The sequence below is a fragment of the Narcine bancroftii genome, chromosome 6 (assembly GCF_036971445.1).
Source record: "Narcine bancroftii isolate sNarBan1 chromosome 6, sNarBan1.hap1, whole genome shotgun sequence".
NCBI classification, from domain to species: Eukaryota; Metazoa; Chordata; class Chondrichthyes; order Torpediniformes; family Narcinidae; genus Narcine; species Narcine bancroftii.
In genome coordinates this window covers 250,556,143-250,578,666 of record NC_091474.1, presented here as the reverse complement: position 1 = coordinate 250,578,666, position 22,524 = coordinate 250,556,143, and the positions used below count along the sequence as shown (strand labels likewise).

At 43.7% G+C, this 22,524-nt stretch overlaps 1 protein-coding gene across 4 annotated transcripts in view; it reads right to left on the bottom strand.

Moving 5' to 3' along the window:
• Positions 1–2,043: 2,043 nt before the first annotated feature.
• dlk2 (delta-like 2 homolog (Drosophila)) overlaps positions 2,044–22,524 on the bottom strand; it is a 40,448-nt gene continuing 19,967 nt past the window's right edge. For 3 of the 4 annotated variants that reach the window (XM_069887939.1, XM_069887941.1, XM_069887938.1), the window contains 3 exons: positions 20,320–20,450; positions 9,801–9,945; positions 2,044–6,408 (listed from right to left, as the gene is read on the bottom strand). In XM_069887939.1, the coding sequence (XP_069744040.1) occupies positions 5,601–6,408; positions 9,801–9,945; positions 20,320–20,450 (1,084 nt within the window). In that variant the 3' untranslated portion in view covers positions 2,044–5,600. The remainder of the gene's footprint in view (positions 6,409–9,800; positions 9,946–20,319; positions 20,451–22,524) is intronic. The other variant, XR_011340847.1, reaches the window with a different exon arrangement.

The window sequence follows — 22,524 nt, the reverse complement described above, 5'->3', positions numbered from 1 at the left end:
TAATGGCAGACCAAGGATAATCTAACACAGGATTCCTTTTAGAGGACTACTATTCCTTTCCATTTAAAGGGAAAGTCAGGTTTGCAAATCTGATATTCACTTGTAATCAGTTGGGGCAGGATGGCATTTATTCCAACTTTAGCGTAAAACAGATGCTTGTGAAACTTTACTGACTCCACAAATACTCTGTGGTGCTGGGTTTCTGGAACGTCCAACCCCCATAAGTGCCTGGTTACAAAGCACAGGCATTGATCTGTCCTTATTCATTAGATCCTAGCTCTGGAGCATTTGAAGAAATGAAGATGAGTATTAATGGCCGGAAAGGGAGAAGGTTTGAATTTGTATTTGGACATAGAGCACCGTGCAGGTTATTTCTGTCCACAACTTTGTGCTGCCAAACTTGCACCCAATTAACCTACACCCTGGAACATTTCAAACAATGGGATGAAACCGGAGCCCCTGGGGAACACACACACACGTTGGGGGTGGGGGGGTGGACAGCGCGGAATTCAAACCCCAGGCCCAATTACTGGCGCAGATTAACAAAAATTTGAAAGTGAAATCCTTGCATATTTCAACATGGATTAAATAAAAATGAGTGATGCACTGAGAAGATTAAAGATTGACCAGAGATATTCTGGGTGCAATTAAAGAATGATCAGTGATACGCCATGGCCTGATTAATCCCCAAACTTTAAACAATACTTAAATTAGATCCATGGCTGTGGGAAAGCTGACCTCATGGGTCAGCAAACGCCGGTGTGTACATTGTCTAATGTGGGGCTGCCTCAGTGCTATTGACCCTTACCTTTGGTGTCATTGTGTGGAGTTTGCAAGGGTTTTTCCTGGATACTCCTTCCACATCCAAAAGACATGCAGATTGAGGGGGCTAATCCGTCATGTTAAATTGCCCTAATGTTTGGAAATGGAGGGTTTGGGAATGTGGGGTAAATATATAAAAAGGCTAATGTATGATTTGTGTAAGTTGGTGGTTGATGGATGGCACAGACTGGATGGGCTGAAGGGCCTGTTTCTGTGCTGTATCCCTGCATGATGTGGCTGTCAGTGGTAGTTGTAAAACCCAGTCTGAAAGGATGGTTCATGAGGAGTGTAGCAACAGCAAAGAGGCTGGCCAAATGATCAAATTCTGAACACAAAACAAGAAAATAGCCATGCAGCTATGGTGGCTCACCACAAGTCAGGCGAACCGGCCCCGCTTGTAAGCCACGGAGCGGGGCAGCCAGCCAAAATGGTGCCGTCGGGGGTTTCCCTTCCTTCCAGCTTGGGCCTCAGAAACCCGCGCAACGTCAGCACCCTCCAGCGTGGTTCTCAGCCAGGTCCAGGCTGGGAGTATAAGTGCAGCCCAGCAGCCTTCAATAAACTAGTCTGCTCACTGAGCTCAACCCATCTGGTTGCATGTGTCATTGCAAGAGCAGTGTAGCTGCCGCTACACAGCCATAAAAGGAGCTACCAACTCAAGGGGAACCTTCCCTGCCCATGAAAACCAAGCACAGATTTCTGGCCTAAGTGCTGTACTGCAGTGAGGGCTCTTGGAGAAGCCCTGCAGCAGGGCTCCTTGATTTCTCACTCTTACTATTAACACTTAACTGCTTTTGAGTATGGTAGATTACAGTAACATAATATTAAAGCAGCCCAATATACAGGTGCAAAGCTTTTCTACCATTGCAATCACCCACTATAAATGACTGCAGCCAGCATTCATTCATCACTGGTTGGAAGACCAGTTAGCTGTAGCTAAACACATTGTTGTGCCGACATCTACCTCACGGGCCAAACCACATCTAATCTTGAGTAGATATGGTTAGGCAGAGATCCTCGAAAAGTACCATAAGAAGACCTGATGCACGTGAGGCTGAGCACGTGTAGTAGAGTCTGTTTTACTGTTCCTTCCAAGAGGAAATGGGTCTCTGGCTGGAGGGAGGAATGTTTCATCATGTTGGTTAATTCTGTGGCACTTTCTCTGCCTGTAACAATGCAGGATGCTCAGTGGGATCTGCCACCTTGTTCAGATTTGACACTGTGTTTTGATGCAAATAGTTTCTTTATTCAAAGGATGAAAACTCCAAGTATCAAAAATAGTCAAATCCAAACATTTCATCTTCACATTATAACAATGCTCAAAATAAATATCTACAAGGGAGTAAAATACAAAACATTAAATATTACCTGGGAAGCTGCAGAATGACAAAATGCACAGTAACGGAAGTGTGGCCACAGCATTGGACTGCAATAACCACTCATTGTGTATGATTTCTGTAAACCTCCTGGGACGAGGTGGATATCCCCATTGGGAGGAGCAATGACCTTTAATTCATTCTTCTCCAGGACAAAGGATATGCATTAATCCTACCACCAACCACCACATAATGGGCAACATAATTGAAAGCCTTTTCAGGGGGCAAGGGTGTGATCTACAGCTTGGAGACTATCTCTGGATTGAAAGCAGCATGGTTAAAGTTTCCCCTTCGTAGACCAGGTCCAATCTAGCAGAGAACCTGATGGTGGTGAGAAGATTGAAGATGTTGGGGTGATGACACAATCTTATATGACATCAGTGTGCACTGGGATGGAGTCTCCTGTGAGCCTGTTGGTTAGGATCACAGGCTGCAGTCAGCCAAGTCTGAGGACACTGTTCCACAGTTGAGGAGGGTCAAAGGTTTTAGTGAGAAAAGGCCACATGTGGTAGCTGGTCTGGTGCAGCTCCCTGCACTTGGGCGTTGTGCAGAAAAAAATCATATCTAGAACAGATTAGCATTAAAAAGGTATTAGATATGTTATTTTCTTAAAGGTAGAGAAAGCACCAGGCTGTTATGCAACTGCCATAATTAGGGGATTGGAAAAAGCAGCCAAGGTAGGTGACTCAGACACCTTGAGTTTGGGTTCACTGCTGGACTGGACAGGAGTGTGGCTGCAGAGGTAATGGGAGCACAGAAGACTGCCGCATCAGAGGAGGTGGGTGGGCTCGACAGACACAGCCAATGAAGGGACTTGCTTTTGCTTCTCTTTCCTCTTGGTGGGGTCCTGTGTGTGTGCACCTTTAAAGGCAAGAGTAAACAAATCTTGTGTATTTATGTACTGACATGAAAGGAAGCTTGAAGGCAAGGATAGAAACTCATGGAGCTCTAACAATTGTTTAAATTATCAGTGAATGTGGAACCTTAATTCGAGAAAAGAATTACAGGCCAGGACATCTTGGGAAGTGATTAGGCAGGTTTAATCTGCACTTGAAAGAGGCAAAGATTAATCAAAGACATCCTGTTTTATTCAAAGGGGCAATCCTATCAGATTAATTTGAATTTTTTGAAGAGGTAATAGTAGGCCCTTTCAAAATGCCATGTAAAATGGAGTTAACCGGGTCATTTGCAGGGTTAGTGCCCCAGTTACGTGGCAGTTTAAAGGGGTCCAATAGGTAGTCAGGGAACCCAGTTAAACTTACCTAGGTCTTCTCCGTAGCGGATTTGAAAAAAATGGCCGACCTGCTTATTCCAGGGATGTCAGCACTTGCGAGCGTGCGTCACTGGCCCACCAGCATCTGAATTTCCGGCAGTACTTCCGGTGAGTGCGTGATGCATCATCATGGGGGAGGGATCCCCCTTAAATCGCCAGGTTGGCAATTTAATGGGTCCATCCCCCTCCAATTTGAAAGGTGCTTCCAGCACCTTTGCCCAGTAATTGCACCCAGGCCTCAGGAGGGCTACCCAGGTGCTGCAATTTGAAAGTGGCAATTCAGTAGTACAATTCATGTTGTCTGCATAGACTTCAATAAGGTCTTTGATAAATTTCCACATGAAAAGCTAGTCCAAAATGTTCGTGAGATCCAAGGCAAATGGGTACATTGAATCCAAACTTGCTTGGTAATGGGAGACAGAGGTAATGATGGAAGGTTGTTTCTGCATTGAAACCTGTGATCAGTGATGTGCCACTGGGATTGGCCTATAGCCTTTGCTGCTCAGCAGATGGTTCAATCACCTGGATGTCAATATAAGGGGCACAATAAACAAGTTTGCAGAAGACAAGTTAGTGCTGAGAGGCTAATCTTAATTTTATAGAATGATATTCATCAATGGTCAAGGAGGACTAAGAATGCAAGGCTCAAATAATGAAGGATATGAACAGAGGTAATTCTGAGGTGCAGAATGACACTTGAGTATCCTTAATGGAGTTTGATAATATGGTGAAGGTGGTAAATAGGATACCCTTGAATCCAGGAGCAAGAAGGATAGGACTATACAAAACATTGGTTTGACTGCAGATGGGGTATTGTATACAGTGCTGGAATGGTGTGATTCCAGTGGAAAGGGCACAGAGGAGAGTCACCAGGATCTGGGATGGGAAATTTGAACATTCTGGAGAGGCTAGGTTTGTTTTCCTTGGAGCAGAGATGGCCATGGGGACCCTGATAGAAGGGTACATATCATTAGGGCAGAGAAACATTTCCCTGCTGAAGAGTGTACATGTTTAGGATAACTGGTAGATTTAGAGGGGATTTAAGGGAGAATTTTTTTTTTACCCCAAGGATATTGGAAATCTATTCTCTCCAGCTACTTTGAGAATTATTTAGATGAGTTACCATGACAGAGAATACTCTGAGCCAAGTGGTGGAAAACGTGACTGCAACAGTTTGGTATGTTTTGGCCAGCATGTTCACATGAACTGAACTGTCTATTTCATTACAGTGTAGTGCTACATGTACCTTGGCTCCAAGTGGAATCCACACTGTCATCCGACCAATGGAAATGAAGAGTACTATTGCAATAACCCCTCTGTGGTTAGAGCAGACAGTCTTGAAAGCACACATGATTATTTTGTCTCAAGAGGTGCCCTTGCATATCCTCCTCAGTCCAGAGGATCAGGGGATGAGCTTCTGAATTTCTGACACACAACAGCTGAAACGAACAGGCAGGTACAGAGAGACTCCCTTGCAACAGTTGTATACAATCATTGTTGCAATGTCCAAAACTGTACAGCTGTCTCCCTATTGCCTGATTTAATTGCTGAAGGTCATTTCAGCCGTGTGTGTATGTGGTGAAGTAGTGCAGACACCACTACGAACCCCAAGTCCTGGCAACAGTTCCAGAGACTTGATCTAACAGGGTACAATTTAGTGTAGAACCATGGAAGACGACAGCACAGAAACAGGCCCTTCTGGTCTGCGCCAAAATATTTCTCTGCCTAGTCCCAATGATCTGCACCCATTTACAGTCACTCTCTTCAGTCCTAATTCATCTCACATACAAAGTTCAGATGGACAAGAAGAATCTCCTCAGTTCCCCACACTGTGCACTTTCCCATTGTCCCGATGGAGGTGGAGCTCTTTGGGACATTTCTCAGTTGATTGTGAAGCTGACCTCTGCTGGATTCAGTGGTTCCATTGTTTGCGCCTCCAACTGAAATTTCCTCACCCATCCACATTCCTCGCCACAGCCCTGGGTCAGAGTGGTGCAAGGTCAAGCTATCCAAAAGTTTAAGTGCTTTGATTTCACCAAAGGATGCAAGTGCAGGCTGAAAGTTTGTGACGAAGGAGAAAGGATGACTGTGTGGCCAAACCTGGCCCAGACCACTGGTCTTTTATATAGGATTTAAGTGGAAATTTTCCTGGCCTGGGCACTTGTAGGGCGTAGGAAAGCCATGTGACCCTCCTGCTCAGGACTCGGGTCCGTCTGCTGCCCCCAACACTGGAGGTGCCCTTTGGTGCACCAGTGGCCAGACCGATGCACCACCACCACAACTATGGTGGCCACAGCCAGGAGTAATGTCAGGGCCCCGAAGGTGCTCAGCCACACCACCTGTTGCTTTGTGACTGCTTCTCTGCTTTCTGCAATCACTTCCTTCACTGCCACCTTCAGCTGCATCTTCCCACTCTCTTGCCTTCCACCGCTGGCACCGTGGGAAGGGCCATGCTGAGGCCATCTCCTGGCATTGCTGGCACTGACTGGCAGTAGGTGGCTGTTCCATGGTTGGTGATCAGTCACACTTCTAACATTGTAACCATTTTCACGGTACCCTCCGATCAGTGCTGCTTTGGTTACCAATTCACCGTTGTGACTTTGCAGGGAATCAGCGCAGGTTTTCCCAGAGTAGCCTTCGGGGCAAACGCAGTCAAAGTCTGCAATGCGATCATAGCACTTGGCTCCATTTTGGCAGGGTGCGCTGGCACAGTCGTCCTGGTTGACAGTGCAGAAGCGCCCTTCAAAGCCAGCAGGGCACTGGCAGGTGAAGCGGTTGACCGCGTCCTGACATGTGGCCCCATTGGCACATGGGCGCATCAAACAGTCATCCACATCTGTCTCACACTGAGGGCCCACAAATCCCGCCAGGCATCTGCATACAAATGTGGCAGCAAATCCATTCTCATCCCAACATGTTCCACCATTCCTGCAGGGAGATCTGCAACAGACAAGAACCCTGTCACCCAGCATTCCTCACCGTGCTGACACTAACCCCAGTCCAAAGCTTGGAACTCCTACTGGCAAGCAAGGAGAGGGTGGACTGGCCTGGTTGCTGTGGATCTCATCTAATCCGATCACGATCTCACACCCCATTCAAAAGATCCTCTGTCCTCCTTTGCTCCAAAGAGAGCAGTCTCGGGTTCTCCAATTACACTGGATAACAAAGGTTTTTCTTTCTGAATACTTTTGGGTTTATTTTACAGATCTTGGGTTGGCGATCATGAAATCACCTTAAAATTTTCCAAGCACATTCCTTTTTTATAGATAGAACCTATTTTTGTGATTTCCTATCATATTTTAAGTCTACTTCAAGCATACAAAACCATATAATGCAACATGTCATTAAAAATTAACTTTCTGCATTTGCACTTGGACTCTTTCCCTGCTGATCTTGGTTCAGTCAGTGATGAACATGGTGAAAGGTTTCACCAGGATATTGTGACCATTGAAAAGCAGCATCAGGGCAACTGGAATCCATCAATGCTGGCCGACTATTGTTGGACTGACACAAGAGGTATCAGATGCTGAGTACAAATGAAAATGTTTTTTGGTCAGTTGAAGTAATGTAATGTGTCAACACCATTGTGATTAAACCTGCTAAATTCAATAAAAGTTCATTTAAACTTTCTCCAACTTCCTATCTGATACAGCATATCTGAAATTATCTTTGTGTTCAGCCTGGACTTGTCTATCATAATCCCCCTTTTTTTCCCCTCAAGAAGCAAACATTCGAAAACATTTGTGCCCCAGTTTTATCCACATCATCCTTACAACTGTCCTGTTAAATCTCCAGGACTTTCACATTCCTTTGGTCAAGAGCTGGCCAAAAATGGACACAATTAAAAGATTAAACAGCTCTCCTGCATTGTACCCTTTGCCTCTATTAAGAAGATTATGGATCCAAGATTTATCCACTGTTCTTTCAACTTGTCCTACAACTTTTGATCATCTAGATGCCTTTGCTACAGAGTACATTTTAAACACTTTTGAATGTTAAATTTAATTTTCCTCTTGTCCATCTCATCTATCAGGCGATCAATATTTGTGCAAACTGTACCTGCAAGCTCAATATCCTCCGCAAATACTGAAATTTATCCATGAGAGCTTTACTACGTCATAAATATATTTTACAAAACTGTGGCTTTAGCTCAGACACCAAATTCAAGATCTGCTGTTTTTATATCCACTCTCTGCTTCATCTATGAACCACATTTTTTAAAGCTATACTGCTGAACCTATTCACCTCACTTGAAGTGTGAAGTACAGTTTTGAGCTCCTTATAAAAAAAGATGTGCTGGCATTGGAGAGGGTTCAGAGAAGATTCACAAGAATAATTCCTGGAATGAAGGGATTTGCATACGAGGAACATTTGATGGCTCCTGGACCGTACTCCTTGGAGTTCAGAAGAATGAGGGAGAACTTCAGAAGTATTTTGATAGTTGAAAGGCATTGGCAGAGATGTTTCCCATGCTAGGAGAATCAAGGACAAGAGGGCACAACTTCAGGATTGAAGAAGAACCCATTTAACACAGTGATGCGGAGGAATTTCTTTAGCCATAGAGTGATGAACCCATGGAATTTTCTACCACAGGTGGCTGTGTAGGCCAAGTCGTTGGGTGGTTTTAAGACAGATTGACAGTATTTGAATAATGGGGCAAAGGCAGGAGAGTGGGGCTGAGTGGGAGAATGAATTGACTCATGATGGAATGGTGGAGCAGACTTGATGGGCCAAATAGCCTGCTTCTACTCCTATTTCTTTCGAGCCTTTTACTTTGGGGTTCTACTTCTGCTGACCAGCCTTTTCTGAATGCAAATAATTAGCAAATGAGTATCATGACCCAGTACAAGGAATCCAGCACAGGGAAAGTCACAAGGCTGCCAGATCCTGGTAGTGTAGCCCTCCTCTCATTCAAGTCTCAGAGCAGGTGAATATCTAAAATACTCCTTTAAGGAGAGATTTCTACGGGCTGGCTTTGTTTTCGCTAGAGCTCAAGAGGTGATATAAACGCATGAGAGGCATAGAAACCACGGCAAAAATAGTTCCCCTGCTGTGTGTATCAGGTGAGATGGAAGCTAGGGGGGAGTTTTCCACCCAGAAGCTGGGTGAAATCTGGAACCTAAGAAGCGGTGATGCCAGAGACTCAAGGCAATGGAAGGTCACGGATCTTACAAGAGTCTGTGGAGGCCAATGTCTGGTCTGCAGTGCTGCAAATCTGAAAATAGTGATAACACCCAGCAGTTCAGATGGCACTTGTGGAGATAGAAACAGGAGGTTTCTGCAACAGCTCTTTGACCTAAAACGTTTACCATTTCTCTTTCAACAGATGCTGCATGGATTACTGAGAGTTTTCCATTGTCTTTCTGTCAGTGTACCTCTGTTCCATTCACCCTCATGTCTGAAGAGATCCCCAGTATGTGTTATTTGGTTATTTACTTCACCTCATTGCCTGTGCAAACATAGTGAAAAGTTTCATTCAGGGGAGTGATTTGCCTTTTAACAAATGTTTGCTGCTTGTGGAACATTATCAATTCCACCCATCACAAATGCTACTCTGAAATCAGTGAGATTTCAGATGACTGAAGGAGACCGGGGGACTGTTGGTGAAGTAGTGGTCAAAATGATGAGAGGTCAATGACAAGGGACACCAGTGAGGCTTAAAGGAAACCACAGCATTAACAGTAGCCAAATCCAAAATATAAATTAGGCTCAATAACCCCTCTCGATTTTAGTAGGACCTCTCCTGGTAAAGACAGTAGCCTGAGGTCAGAGACACACAGCAACAGGCCCTTTAGCTCACCATGACCACGCTGACCGTCAAGAGATTAAGCGAATGATCTGTACTTAGAATGAGCAAGGCATCCCATTCCTTGCATCAATGAGTCAACTAACTTGAGAGCCTTATCTATGCCATCGGAAGATCTCCCCACAGAACGTCTCCAATTGATTACTCCCGACAATATCATTCGGGCAGTCAAGAATATTTCCCAAATCATAACATGGCTCAGATAGGGCATTCCCCCAGCACATCTTTTGATGCAAGGAGCTCAAAACTGTACCTCACACTTCAAGTGAGGTGACTAGGTTCAGCAGTATAGCTTTAAAAAATGTAGTTCATAGATGAAGCAGAGAGTGGATATAAAAACAGCAGATCTTGAATTTGGTGTCTGAGCTAAAGCCACAGTTTTTTTGTAAAATATATTTATGACATAGTAAAGCACTCATGGATAAGCCAAAACACACCGTGCACTCTTTCTGTCCCCGTGAAGACCAGAGCTTTCCCTCCAAAACCTTGTCTGCATCGCATTGTAAGCTCAAATAGAGTTCCTTACCGTGCTTTGGCACAAGGACCTGCCTGCAGCTCACAGTTCTTCCCATAGAACCCTTCAGGGCAGGTACACCAGTAATCACCCTCACCGTCATTAAAACATTGACCGTCATTCTTACAGGGCGCCTGGTGAATGCACGGGTGAATGTCTGGAAGAGAGAATGTAAAGATGATGGTCATAAATACAAGTTCAGAGAATTCTCTCCATCCTCCAATCCCAGTCAGTGCTCAGCCAGAAACAGACCTTCCTGACCAGTCTCCCCTGTGGAACTTTGCGAAACTTCACAAAGGCAATGTCTTCCAGCCTGCCCTTATCAATCTTCTTGGTTACTTATTCACAAAAACACAAATTTCTGACACAATTTCCCACACACAAACCCCATGTTAATTTCCCCAATCAGTCCTTGCCTTTCCAAAGCCAGGTAGATCCTATTTCTCAGAAGCCCCTCCAGTAACTTGTGCACGACTGACATTAAGCTCAGTCCACCTGCTCAGTCAGCAGGTCACACAGCATCCAAAAGGCAGCCAACATTTTGGGCTGAGCCCCTCTTGTTAAGCTCACCTGGCTTGCCTTGCCTTTTTTTTAAGATCAAGGCATAACACGAACCACTCTCTAGTCCACACATGTCAAACTCTGGCCCGAATATCAAAAATGTATTAGAGGTGGCCCGCTGGCCGCCGCGCCAGTATAGCGCATGCACAGTAACCGCTGTGTCCCAGGGTGAGAGAGAGAGAGAAAAATCCTGGTCCTTGAAAAGTAGTGGTGGGTGGTTTTATAAACACGCTGTCGTGTCCCCCCACCCACACCCCCACCGCAGCGCGGCCTGGCCGGTGTCAGGGGAAGACAAGGCTGCTTCCCAGCGCCCGGAACCCCAGTGGCACAGCGTTTCTTGGAGCTGCAGATGGAGTCGGGACGCCGGAGAGAAGATTGGGGCTCCCTGCTGGGCGATGGGGGCGCCGGCCGCCCTGCGCCTTCCCACCGGACCAGCAGCGGGTGCCCAGAGTACACATGGAGAGCGAGGCTGGTCGGGCAGGTAGGGTGGAACCCCCTGCCAATCTCGGGAGTGGCGTGGGCTGGATCGGGATTAGCCGCGCTCACCTGCTCCTCCACCGCTGACCGGGATCCCAGCACGGTCCTGAGCGCGGAGACTGCCCTGGAAAGGTCCTGGGACACCAGCACGGAAAGAAAAGGGGGTCCGGAAGAAACTCAGCAGGTCAAGGGGGGTCTGGGAGAAACTCAGCAGGTCAAGGAGAGTCCGGGAGAAACTCAGCAGGTCAAGGAGAGTCCGGGAGAAACTCAGCAGGTCAAGGAAAGTCCGGGAGAAACTCAGCAGGTCAAGGAAAGTCCGGGAGAAACTCAGCAGGTCAAGGGGGGTCTGGGAGAAACTCAGCAGTCAAAGGGGGATCCGGGAGAAACTCAGCAGGTCAAAGGGGGGTCCGAGAGAAACTCAGCAGGTCAAGGGGGAGGGGTCCAGGAGAAACTCAGCAGTCAAAGGGGGATCCGGGAGAAACTCAGCAGGTCAAGGAGAGTCCGGGAGAAACTCAGCAGGTCAAGGAAAGTCCGGGAGAAACTCAGCAGGTCAAGGAAAGTCCGGGAGAAACTCAGCAGGTCAAGGGGGGTCTGGGAGAAACTCAGCAGTCAAAGGGGGATCCGGGAGAAACTCAGCAGGTCAAAGGGGGGTCCGAGAGAAACTCAGCAGGTCAAGGGGGAGGGGTCCGGGAGAAACTCAGCAGGTCAAGGGAGGTCCGGGAGAAACTCAGCAGGTCAAGGGAGGTCCTGGAGAAACTCAGCAGGTCAAGGGAGGTCCGGGAGAAACTCAGCAGGTCAAGGGAGGTCCGGGAGAAACTCAGCAGGTCAAGGGAGGTCCGGGAGAAACTCAGCAGGTCAAGGGAGGTCCGGGAGAAACTCAGCAGGTCAAGGGAGGTCCGGGAGAAACTCAGCAGGTCAAGGGGGGTCCGGGAGAAACTCAGCAGGTCAAGGGGGGTCCGGGAGAAACTCAGCAGGTCAACAGGGGTCCGGCAGAAACTCAGGGGGGGCCTGACCTCGCCAGGACCGTTGCCCACTCCCCCTCCCTGCCGCAGGCCGACCCGCGACTCACGGTGACGGGGCCGCTGATCCACCGAGATGCCGCCCTGCAGCGAGAGCCGATGCCCCCGCACTGTCATTGTCCAACCCGATCGCCCGCAAACCCCGCCCTCCCGCACACAGGCTTGAGTAAGTATTATGAACTTTAATCTCAGGATAAAACGATCTTCCAATAGTTTCATGTCAACTTGAAAAGTGTGTAAATCAAAGGATATCTGTACCAATAGAAAAAGGGCATGGCAAATAACCCTGCTAGAGTTCATGCCCACAATCAGTCTCCCATTTGATTGTTTCAGGAATCATGTTATTCCCCACATTCTCAATAGGCCTCAGATTTTACTATTCGACAGCACACTAGCAACATTTGACAAATCCTCTATAGAGAAATATTATTTATTGAATATTTTATTTCTCATTTGTTAATGCTTCTGGAAAGAGTTTATCCAAAACTATTATTAAACATTTATTTTAATAAGAAAAAGTTTAACATTACATATGTTGAAAGAAGAGAAAACATGCAGATGTTGTTGAAAATTTTCAATAAATATTTAGTTCGGCCCTCGACTTAGTCCAAGTTTTTAATTTTGGCCCTCCGTGAATTTGAGTTTGACACCCCTGTTTTCGTCCTTCAGTACCTGACCTGTTCTCAATGATAATGCTGATGTCTCTTCCAGGATTCCTGCAATTTCTGCCATGGTTTCCCATAACAACCAGGTATACACTTGATAAGGCCCCAGGGATTGATCTGCTTTGATGTATTTTAAGACTTCTAGCACCTTTTTTCTGTAACATGGGTTACCTTCAAGGCATAACAATTTAGTTCCCTGAGTTCCCTCACCTCCATGTCGTTCTCCACAGTAAATCCAGATGACAACTAGACAATTAACACCTTGCCCATCCCCTGTTGTTCTGCACCAATCTTTAAGGGCTCCTACGCTGTCCCTGGTTACTCTCGTCTTTAATATACTTGTAGAATCTTTAACCTCTTGTGGGGGCCAACTCATACCCCCTCCTTATTTCCCTCTTGTGAACCAAATCTCTATACTACTCAAAGGATTCATTTGATCTTAACTGTCTATAACTGCCAGATGCCTCCTTTCTTTTGACCAGATCCTTAATATATCTGGTCATCCAATATTCTCTAATCTTGCCAGCCTTGCTCTTTACTCCATCAGGAACATACTTTCCCTGAACTTTCTTTGTCTTTCTTTTAAAAGACCCTCACTTGCCAGATAATTCTTTACTGCCAACGCCTTCTCCCAAACAATTTTTGCAAGGACCTGGCTAATGCTATCAAAACTGAACTTGCCCTGCTGAACAACTTGCACTTGTGGACTTATCTTTCTCCATAACTATTTAAAATCTGATTGAGTTATGATCACAGGTCCAAAGTGCTCCCCAGAGTTGCTCTGGAGGAAGTCCAGTGTTACCCCTGTCTAGACGGACCATCTATATGTAGAGAAAATTCGCTTGGACACATTGATAAAATCTGCCCCATCCAGGACCTTTGACATTTATCAACCTTGGGACACATAAAAGTAGATAAATCTCTGTGGCCCAAAGTGTATCCCAGGGGCTCCAGTCAATGTGAGGAAAGTTGAACTCACCTACTATTATCCTGTTAAGAAAGGGATTAGTCAAGGCTGAGTCATCACACTCTCACCAAATGCCCTTCTGGAGAAACCATCTCCACTCCTGAACTCATTTGTCCAGTTACAGGCACAGGTGGAGTGAAGTTAGCTCGTGCTCAGAGTTTGAACGTCAAACCATTAGAGATATCTCAACTGAGGTTCACCAGGGACTCTTACTTAGCATTCAGCAGACCAGGCTGCTCCCTCCAAACTCCATGCCCTTTCCCATCGATGGAAAATGTCAGCCAACATTTATGTCCCAAAGTGCTAGAACAACCTTCACCCAACTGTGATGACAAAGCTCCAAAATGCAACATCAAACTCATGATCTTCGACGAGGAGTCACGTGATGGAGTAGTGGCCGGACGGTGAACTCTAGCCCTCTCCAGAAAAGTCGGGAAAAACAAGAGAAAATACAAAGGCACAGAAATACAAGTTAAAGAAAAGTGAGTATAAAGGTGGAAAGAAGATGGAGACAAAAGGAGAAAAATCAAAATCAACGGAAAGAAGAGAGGAAGAGAAGACAACGGAGGAAAAAGGTGAAGGCCTTACCTGTCCGAAGAGGCCCGCTGTGGAGAGAGGGCCCCACTACCTCAGGTCGGTAGAAAGAGAACTACAACAATGGCTCACAGAGCCGAGTAAAAGTGCGCAACCGCGCATGCGCGACTCCTCGCGCATGCGCGATGCGCGACTCCTCGCGCATGCGCGATGCGCATGAAAAAAAACACACCGACGGGAGGGGGGACCAGCTGGGGAGTCGATCTCCACAGCCGGCAACGACAGCTGCAGAACACCTGCAGCAAGAAGAGACCACAGAAGACAATGGAAACAAGAAAGAAGAGGAGGAAAGGGCAGCAAAGAAACAACAGATGGTCAACCTAGAGGAAGAAGAAGAGGAAGAATACAGTGAAATAGATAAAGGGAAAGGCAAGGTAAAGGATATACTTGCTCTTGTTAGAGGATACATGGAGTCATTTAAAGAATGGCAAACACAGGAATTCAATGATTTAAGAAGAAGAATAAACAACACAGAAAAGAAAATAAATAAAATGGATATGACCTTAACAGAAATGGGGAAAAAAATGGACAAGATGGAAGAACGGGCAATAGCAGCAGAAATGGAGGTAGAAGACTTAAAAAAGAAATTGGAGGAATCTAATAAAAAAACTAAAGAGACACAAGAATTACTAGCCCAAAAAATAGATATAATGGAAAATTATAACAGAAGAAATAACATAAAGATAGTGGGCCTTAAGGAAGATGTAGAAGGCAAGAATATGAGGGAGTTTATAAAAGAATGGATCCCTAAGGCCCTAGGATGTCCAGAACTACAGCAAGAAATGGAAATAGAAAGGGCACATAGAGCATTGGCCCCTAAACCACAACCACAACAAAAACCAAGATCTATTGTAGTAAAATTCCTAAGATATACTACAAGAGAAAAGGTACTGGAGAAGACAATGGAAAAAGTAAGAGAGGGCAACAAACCACTGGAGTATAAAGGGCAAAAAATCTTCATTTATCCAGATATAAGCTTTGAACTCCTAAATAAGAGAAAAGAGTTCAATGCAGCAAAAGCGATTTTATGGAAGAAAGGATATAAATTTACACAGAAGCATCCTGCGGTATTGAAAATATTTATTCCAGGACAACAAAACAGACTATTCTCGGATCCAGAAGAAGCACGAAAATTTGCAGAACAATTACAAAAATAGACTGAGGGATGAAGACGGGTAATGAGAGCAAAAATTATCACGATTGATATGTATGTGGGTAAAGACAAAAATAGACTGAGGGATGAAGACGGGTAAGGAGGGTAAAAATGACCACAATTGATATGTATGCGGGTAAAGAGGTATAAGAGTGAATAGAGACAATGGGCATATGTGAAAGTATCTGTAATTAGAGGAAAACATAGAGAGTATAGACAAGAATTAATAAGGGAAGGTAATGGAATAGAGAGAATAAGGAGGGAATTAAAAGAGTGACCTTTGTGACATATAAAAAGCAAAATCTTTTCTGGGGGGGGCTGGGTGGGGGAAAAGAGCGGTCACTGCAAAATCAGTTGACGCTTGCGAGTGGATTCGCAAATCCAAATGGAGAGGGGAGATGTGGTTGTCCGACAAGGGATAAAGGGCAACTCAGGAGGGGAAGGGGAGATTGGGGATAAAGAAGATAGAAATAGGAGAATAAGGAAAATGTTGGATGTTGTAGGAATGTTGTCTGGTAAAGAGTTGAAAATAAGAAAACAGAAATGGAAAAGGAGGAAAGGCAATGAGGAAAAACGGAAAGAGAAGATAAACAAAATATAAAATGGCTACGCTGAACTATATGACTCTAAATATTAATGGAATACATAACCAAATTAAAAGGAAGAAACTACTAAATTTACTGAAAAAGGAAAAAATAGATATAGCATTTGTCCAAGAAACACACTTAACTGAATTGGAGCACAAGAAATTAAAGAGAGATTGGGTAGGACATGTAACAGCAGCATCGTATAATTCAAAAGCAAGAGGAGTGGCTATATTAATTAGCAAAAATGTGCCATTTAAAATAGAAGAGGAAATAATAGATCCAGCAGGGAGATATGTTATGATAAAATGTCAGATATATTCAGAGCTTTGGAATCTACTTAATATATATTCACCTAACGAAGAAGATCAAAAGTTTATGCAAGATATCTTTTTGAAGGTAGCTAATACGCAAGGGAACATACTAATAGGAGGGGATTTCAATCTGAATTTGGATCCAAATATGGATAAAACGGGGAAAAAAATTAACAGGAAGAACAAAGTAACCAAATTTATAATTAAATCAATGCAAGAAATGAAACTTGTGGACATATGGAGGAAACAAAACCCAAAAGAAAAGGAATACTCATACTACTCGACTAGACATAAAACATACTCAAGGATAGACCTATTCCTGTTATCAGCCCACATTCAAGGGAGAGTTAGGAAAACGGAATATAAAGCTAGACTATTATCGGACCACTCACCCCTGTTATTGGCAATAGAGCTAGAGGACATCCCTCCAAGAATGTATAGATGGAGATTAAACCCCATGCTACTTAAAAGACAGGATTTTAGAGAATTTATTGAAAAACAATTAAAAATGTACTTTGAAGTAAATACGGAATCAGTGGAAGATAAGTTTATACTATGGGACGCAATGAAAGCATTCATTAGAGGGCAAATAATAAGTTATGCAACCAAGATGAAGAAGGACTATAATCAGGAAACAGAGCAGTTGGAAAGGGAAATAATAAACATAGAAAAAAAATTAGCAATAAAGGAAGATACAACCAAAAGAAGAGAATTGGCAGATAAAAAAATAAAATATGAAACATTACAAACATATAAGGTGGAGAAGAATATAATGAAGACAAAACAGAAATATTATGAACTAGGGGAAAAAACACACAAAATCCTCGCATGGCAGCTTAAGACAGAGCAAACTAAGAAAATGGTATTGGCAACAAGGAAAAAAGACAAACAAATTACATATAATCCAAAAGAAATTAAGGAAAACTTCAGAGAATTCTATGAACAATTATACCGAACCGAAAACGAAGGGAAAGAAGGGAAAATAGAGGAATTTTTGACTAAAATTGAACTACCAAAACTACAAATAGAGGAACAAAATAAATTAACAGAACCATTTGGAACAGTAGAAATACAAGAGATAATAAAAAATTTACCAAATAATAAGACACCAGGAGAGGATGGACTCCCAATAGAATTCTACAAAACATTTAAAGACCTAATAATACCGCCCCTCCTGGATGTAATCAACCAGATTGATGAGACACAAAACTTACCAGATTCATGTAAAACAGCAATAATTACAGTGATACTAAAACAAGGGAAAGATCCACTCTCACCAGCGTCATATAGACCAATATCTCTGCTAAACACAGATTATAAGATAATAGCTAAACTATTAGCAAACAGATTAGCAGAACAGGTACCGAAAATGGTAAATTTAGACCAAACTGGATTTATCAAAAAAAGACGCACAACAGACAATATTTGTAAATTTATTAACTTAATTCATGCAGTAGAAGGAAATAAAGCACCGGCAGTAGCAGTTGCTTTAGACGCAGAGAAGGCCTTCGACAGAGTAGAATGGAATTACTTGTTCAAAGTATTGCAAAAATTCAGTTTACCGGAGAAGTATATTAATTGGATTAAAGCATTATATAAGGGACCGTTAGCGAAAGTGACAGTAAATGGACATGTATCAAAGCAATTTAACTTAAGCAGGTCAACGCGGCAGGGATGCCCACTATCACCATTATTGTTTGCGCTAGCTATAGAACCACTAGCAGAATCGATAAGAAGAGATAATAATATAAAAGGAATAAAAATAAAAGACAGGGAATATAAAATCAGTCTGTTTGCGGATGATGTGATAGTGTACTTAACAGAACCAGAACTATCAATAAAAGAACTATATAAGAAATTGAAGGAATATGGAGAAGTGTCGGGATACAAGATAAACGTAAATAAAAGTGAAGCAATGCCTATGAATAACGCGGATTTCTCAAAATTTAAGGAGGAATCCCCATTCAGATGGCAAACGCAGGCAATAAGATACCTAGGTGTGCAAATAAACAAAAATCTAGGCCAATTCTATAAACTCAATTACAATCCACTAATGAAAAAATTACAGGACGATTTAGAGCATTGGAAAGAGCTACCACTAACACTGATAGGAAGGATAAACTGTATTAAAATGAACATTTTTCCAAGGATACTATACTTATTTCAGGCATTGCCAATACAACTGACAGAAAAATTCTTCAAAGAGTTAAAGAAAATAATAAGGAGATTTTTATGGAGAGGGGGGAAACCGAGGATAGCACTAGATAAATTAACAGAATGGTATAAACAAGGAGGCTTACAATTGCCAAACTTCAAAAATTATTATAGAGCTGCACAATTAAGGTACCTATCAGATTTTTATCAAACAAGGGAAAAACCAGACTGGACGAGACTAGAATTAGATAAAATAGGGGAAAAGATACCTGAACACATATTATATAAATGGGACGAAAAATTGGTACAACATAGAACTTCTCCAGTATTACACCATCTCCTCAATATATGGAAGAAGATTCATGTAGAAAGAAATAAAATAAATTACCAAATACCAAAACTAATATTGACGCAAAATAAGCTACTCCCTTTTACAATAGACAACCTTGCCTTTAGAAAATGGGAAAAAAAAGGGATTAAAAGAATAGAAAATTGTTTTTCAGGAAGTAGATTCTTATCCTTTGAACAAATGAGAGATAAGTACAATATAACTGGAGATACAGCGCTGGCATATTACCAACTGAGATCCTACTTGAAAGATAAATTAGGAAGCAACTTGAGTTTACCAGAGGGAAGTAACCTTGAATATGTGATTACAGATACAATGTTAATCAAAAGATTTATAAAAAATATGTATATTAAACTGCAAGAAAAGGAAAATGAGGAAACAAATGGTAAAACTAAACAAAAATGGGAACAAGATTTAAATATAAAGATAAAAAAGGAAACATGGGAGAAGTTATGCTCTGGAACGATGAGAAATACAATAAATACGAGGCTGCGTATGATACAATATAATTGGTTACACAGACTATACATTACACCGCAAAAGTTAAATAAATGGGACCCAACAGTATCTGATAGATGTTTTCGATGTAAAAAAGAAAGGGGAACAACAATTCATGCAATCTGGACATGTGAGAGAGTAGAAAAATTTTGGGATGATCTCAATCAGATATTAAATAAAATAACAGAAAACAATATACCAAAGAATCCAGAGATCTTTCTCCTAAGTAACATAAAAAATAAAGAATTTGGAATTGACTTGGAAGATGCACAAAAAAGATTTGTCAAGATAGCCCTAGCCGTAGCAAAAAAATGTATTATGTCAACCTGGAAATTGGAAGATAATTTGAAAATACAACAATGGTATATAGAAATGAATAAATGTATTCCATTAGAAAAAATAACATATAGTTTAAGAAATAATATTGAAATATTCGAACAAGTATGGGAGCCTTACATTAAATACAATAGCGAAAACCTACCGGGAACAAACATTACCTAAATTGATGGAAGGAGAAGAAAAGAAAAGAATGGACTCAGTAGAATTTCTGGTGTATTTTTGTTGAATGACAACATTGTCTAACTGAATTAATGCAACCTAGATTGTATACCTAAAATGGATGAGAGGGGGGGGGGGGTGGGGGGGGTGGCTTGGGAGGAGGGAGGGGGGAGGGAGAAAAAGTCACTGTAAATGTGTGGAAAAGAAAAAGTGTATATCATGGCTATTGTGATTTATGGTGTGAAAAATAAAAAATTTAAAAAAAAACAAAAAAAAACAAAAAACTCATGATCTTCCGAGCAGCAGTGATCCCCACCTTCCCGTCTCCCTCAGAGAGGTGGACAACAGATACCCCATCTATGGTTGAATCCACAGACCCTGCATCAGTCACAGCAGGGCATGGGGCTTCCGTTAGAAGAGGATCTAAGATGACACAAAGAAGAGACATTGCTCTGGGTCCTGTTCTCGCGTCACATTCTCGCTCTTGGTACGACACTGCCTCCATCTTTCAGTTTTCATTTTCCAATTAGTTCACTACCCAATTTAATTCTTGTGGTTGTACCTATATTTGCAATCCACCCCAGCAACCAAGGGTGGGATGCCTGCACACCTCCAACCTTGCAACATCTCCAGTTTCAATTGCTGCCCTTTTGAGAAGCTTGCATTTATTCTGGGGATTCTCTCAACTTGGACCTCACCTTTATCGCAGAATCTTCCAGTCCAGCCGCTCTCACAGATGCACTGCCAGGGCTGGTGACAATTTCCATGCATGCAACCTGGAGATCGGACACACTGTTCACAAAGCTCCCCTTCCCATCCAGGGTCACACCTGCCGAGAGTGGGGCAAGGTAAGAGAGGGAATGGGAGATAGAAAAGGAGAGAATTAATAACATAAATCCCCTGATGAAACAACATCCTATTCCCTAGATTCAGGGAAGGATCCATTCAATTGGAAAAGGCCATGCAACCAAGTGCTTCGCAGCTGGCTATGGAACTGCTCTGCCCAAGACCGCCATCATTGCAAAGAGTTGTGAATGTAGCTCAGGCTTCACACAGACCAACCTCCCCTCCATCAACTCCATCTACACTTCCCTCAGCCAATATTGTAAAAGGCTCATCCCACCCCGATCACACTCTCTTCTTCCCCCTTCCCATTGGGCAGAAGGTACTGGTGATGAAAGGCATTTGTATAGATGTATGGATTGGCCAGTCCGAATCTCCCTGACCTTCCCTAACCCCTCCCTTGGCTCCTTCCCAGATTTCCCAACAAAGGCTGGTGTGCCGGATTTGCCCCCTCTTGCTCCTGTACCTGGAACCTGGCCAAGTCGTGCATCAGTAATGCTCAGGTTTTTAGTAAGTAAAGCCATTTAACCATTTCATTGTGATTATGTGTGCACCACTCTACCCAAGTTTGAAAACAGGTTCAAAAACAGTTTCTTTTGCACTGTTATCAGGCTCTTGAATAACCTCTCATTATTAAAATGATGATGCCTTTGCTCTGTTTTAACTTGACCTTTTCGGTTTCATCAGACTGCATTTTTGTTTTAATTTGAGCTCTCTCTAGGGGGAGCACGGTTAACGTAGCAGTTAGCACAACGCTGTTACCTCGCCAGCGACCGAGATTCAAATCCCGATTGGACAAGGGCAGGGGCCCCTTGAAATCCATGCTCAGGCGCTCGAAGGGTCAAGTAACCTTGACCAGATGTGACTTGTCATGCCTGTAGAAATGTGGTTTGCATTTGGCGCAAACCCGGCAGTTTCTACTCAGGGTCCGGATGTCATCATTAAAGTAGGGGAGGTTTGTGGCCTTGACAAAATGAAACCTAGTGACCCCGGGATGGCACAGGTTATCATGGAGCCAGTCGGACCGTGAGCTGGCTCACGTTCCCTGGGACAGGGCATCCGTGGGCTCGTTGAGCTTCCCAGGCCAGTATAGGATGTCGTAATTATAGGTGGAGCGTTCTATCCTCCACCTCAGAATAATTTTATCGTTTTTGATTTTGCCCCGCTGTTTGTTGTGGAACAGGAATGCGACTGCATTTTGGTCAGACAGCAGGGTAATTCGCTTAGCGGCCAGGTTGTACCTCAACGATTGTCTGGGCCTCCTTCTCAGTGGAGGAGTGTTGGACCTCAGGGCCATGGAGGGTACGGGAGAAGAATGCTATCGGTCTGCCTGGTTGAGTGAGAGTGGCCACTAGGGTGAAATCAGAGGCATCGCTCTCCACCTGGAAGGGGTGGACTCGTCCACGGCGGCATCGTGGCCTTGGCGATGTCCCTTTGATGTGGGTGAAGACCTCCTGAGCTTCCGCTGGGAGTGCAAATGATGTGGCTTTTTCCAGGGGTTGAGCCTTATCGATGTACCCAAGACTCCTCTTCAGCGTCTTGAGGCTGCAAGGCAGAGGGAATTCCATCGGGGGCACATATAGTCGGGGTCCAGCCTAGTGACACAGTGTTCACAATGTAATCGAGAATGGCCAGGTGCACACTTTGCTTTGTTATAAGTGAGGTTGATGCCTTCGCCGTCTAGATGAATTTGTCCAGATTTGCGTCATGGTCCCGCATGTCATGGATTACGTGACCATTTGTGGCCAAGTATGGGAACATGGCCTTGAGCCCCTGCTGGACCACCATCTGGTCCTCAAATGCGGTATACTGACGGTCCTCTGCGTGGATGGGGAGTTGGTTATATGCCGATTTTAAAATCAATGGTAGAGAACACCTGGTATTGGGCGATATGATTCACCATATTGGTGATGCGGGGAAGGGGGTTCACATCCAGCTGCGTGATCCAATTTATGGTTTGACTGTAGTCAACAACCATGCAGAGTTTTTCCCCATTCTTGACCATCACGACCTGGGCCCTTCAGGGTTTGTGCTCGGTTCTATGATCCCAGTGGTCAACA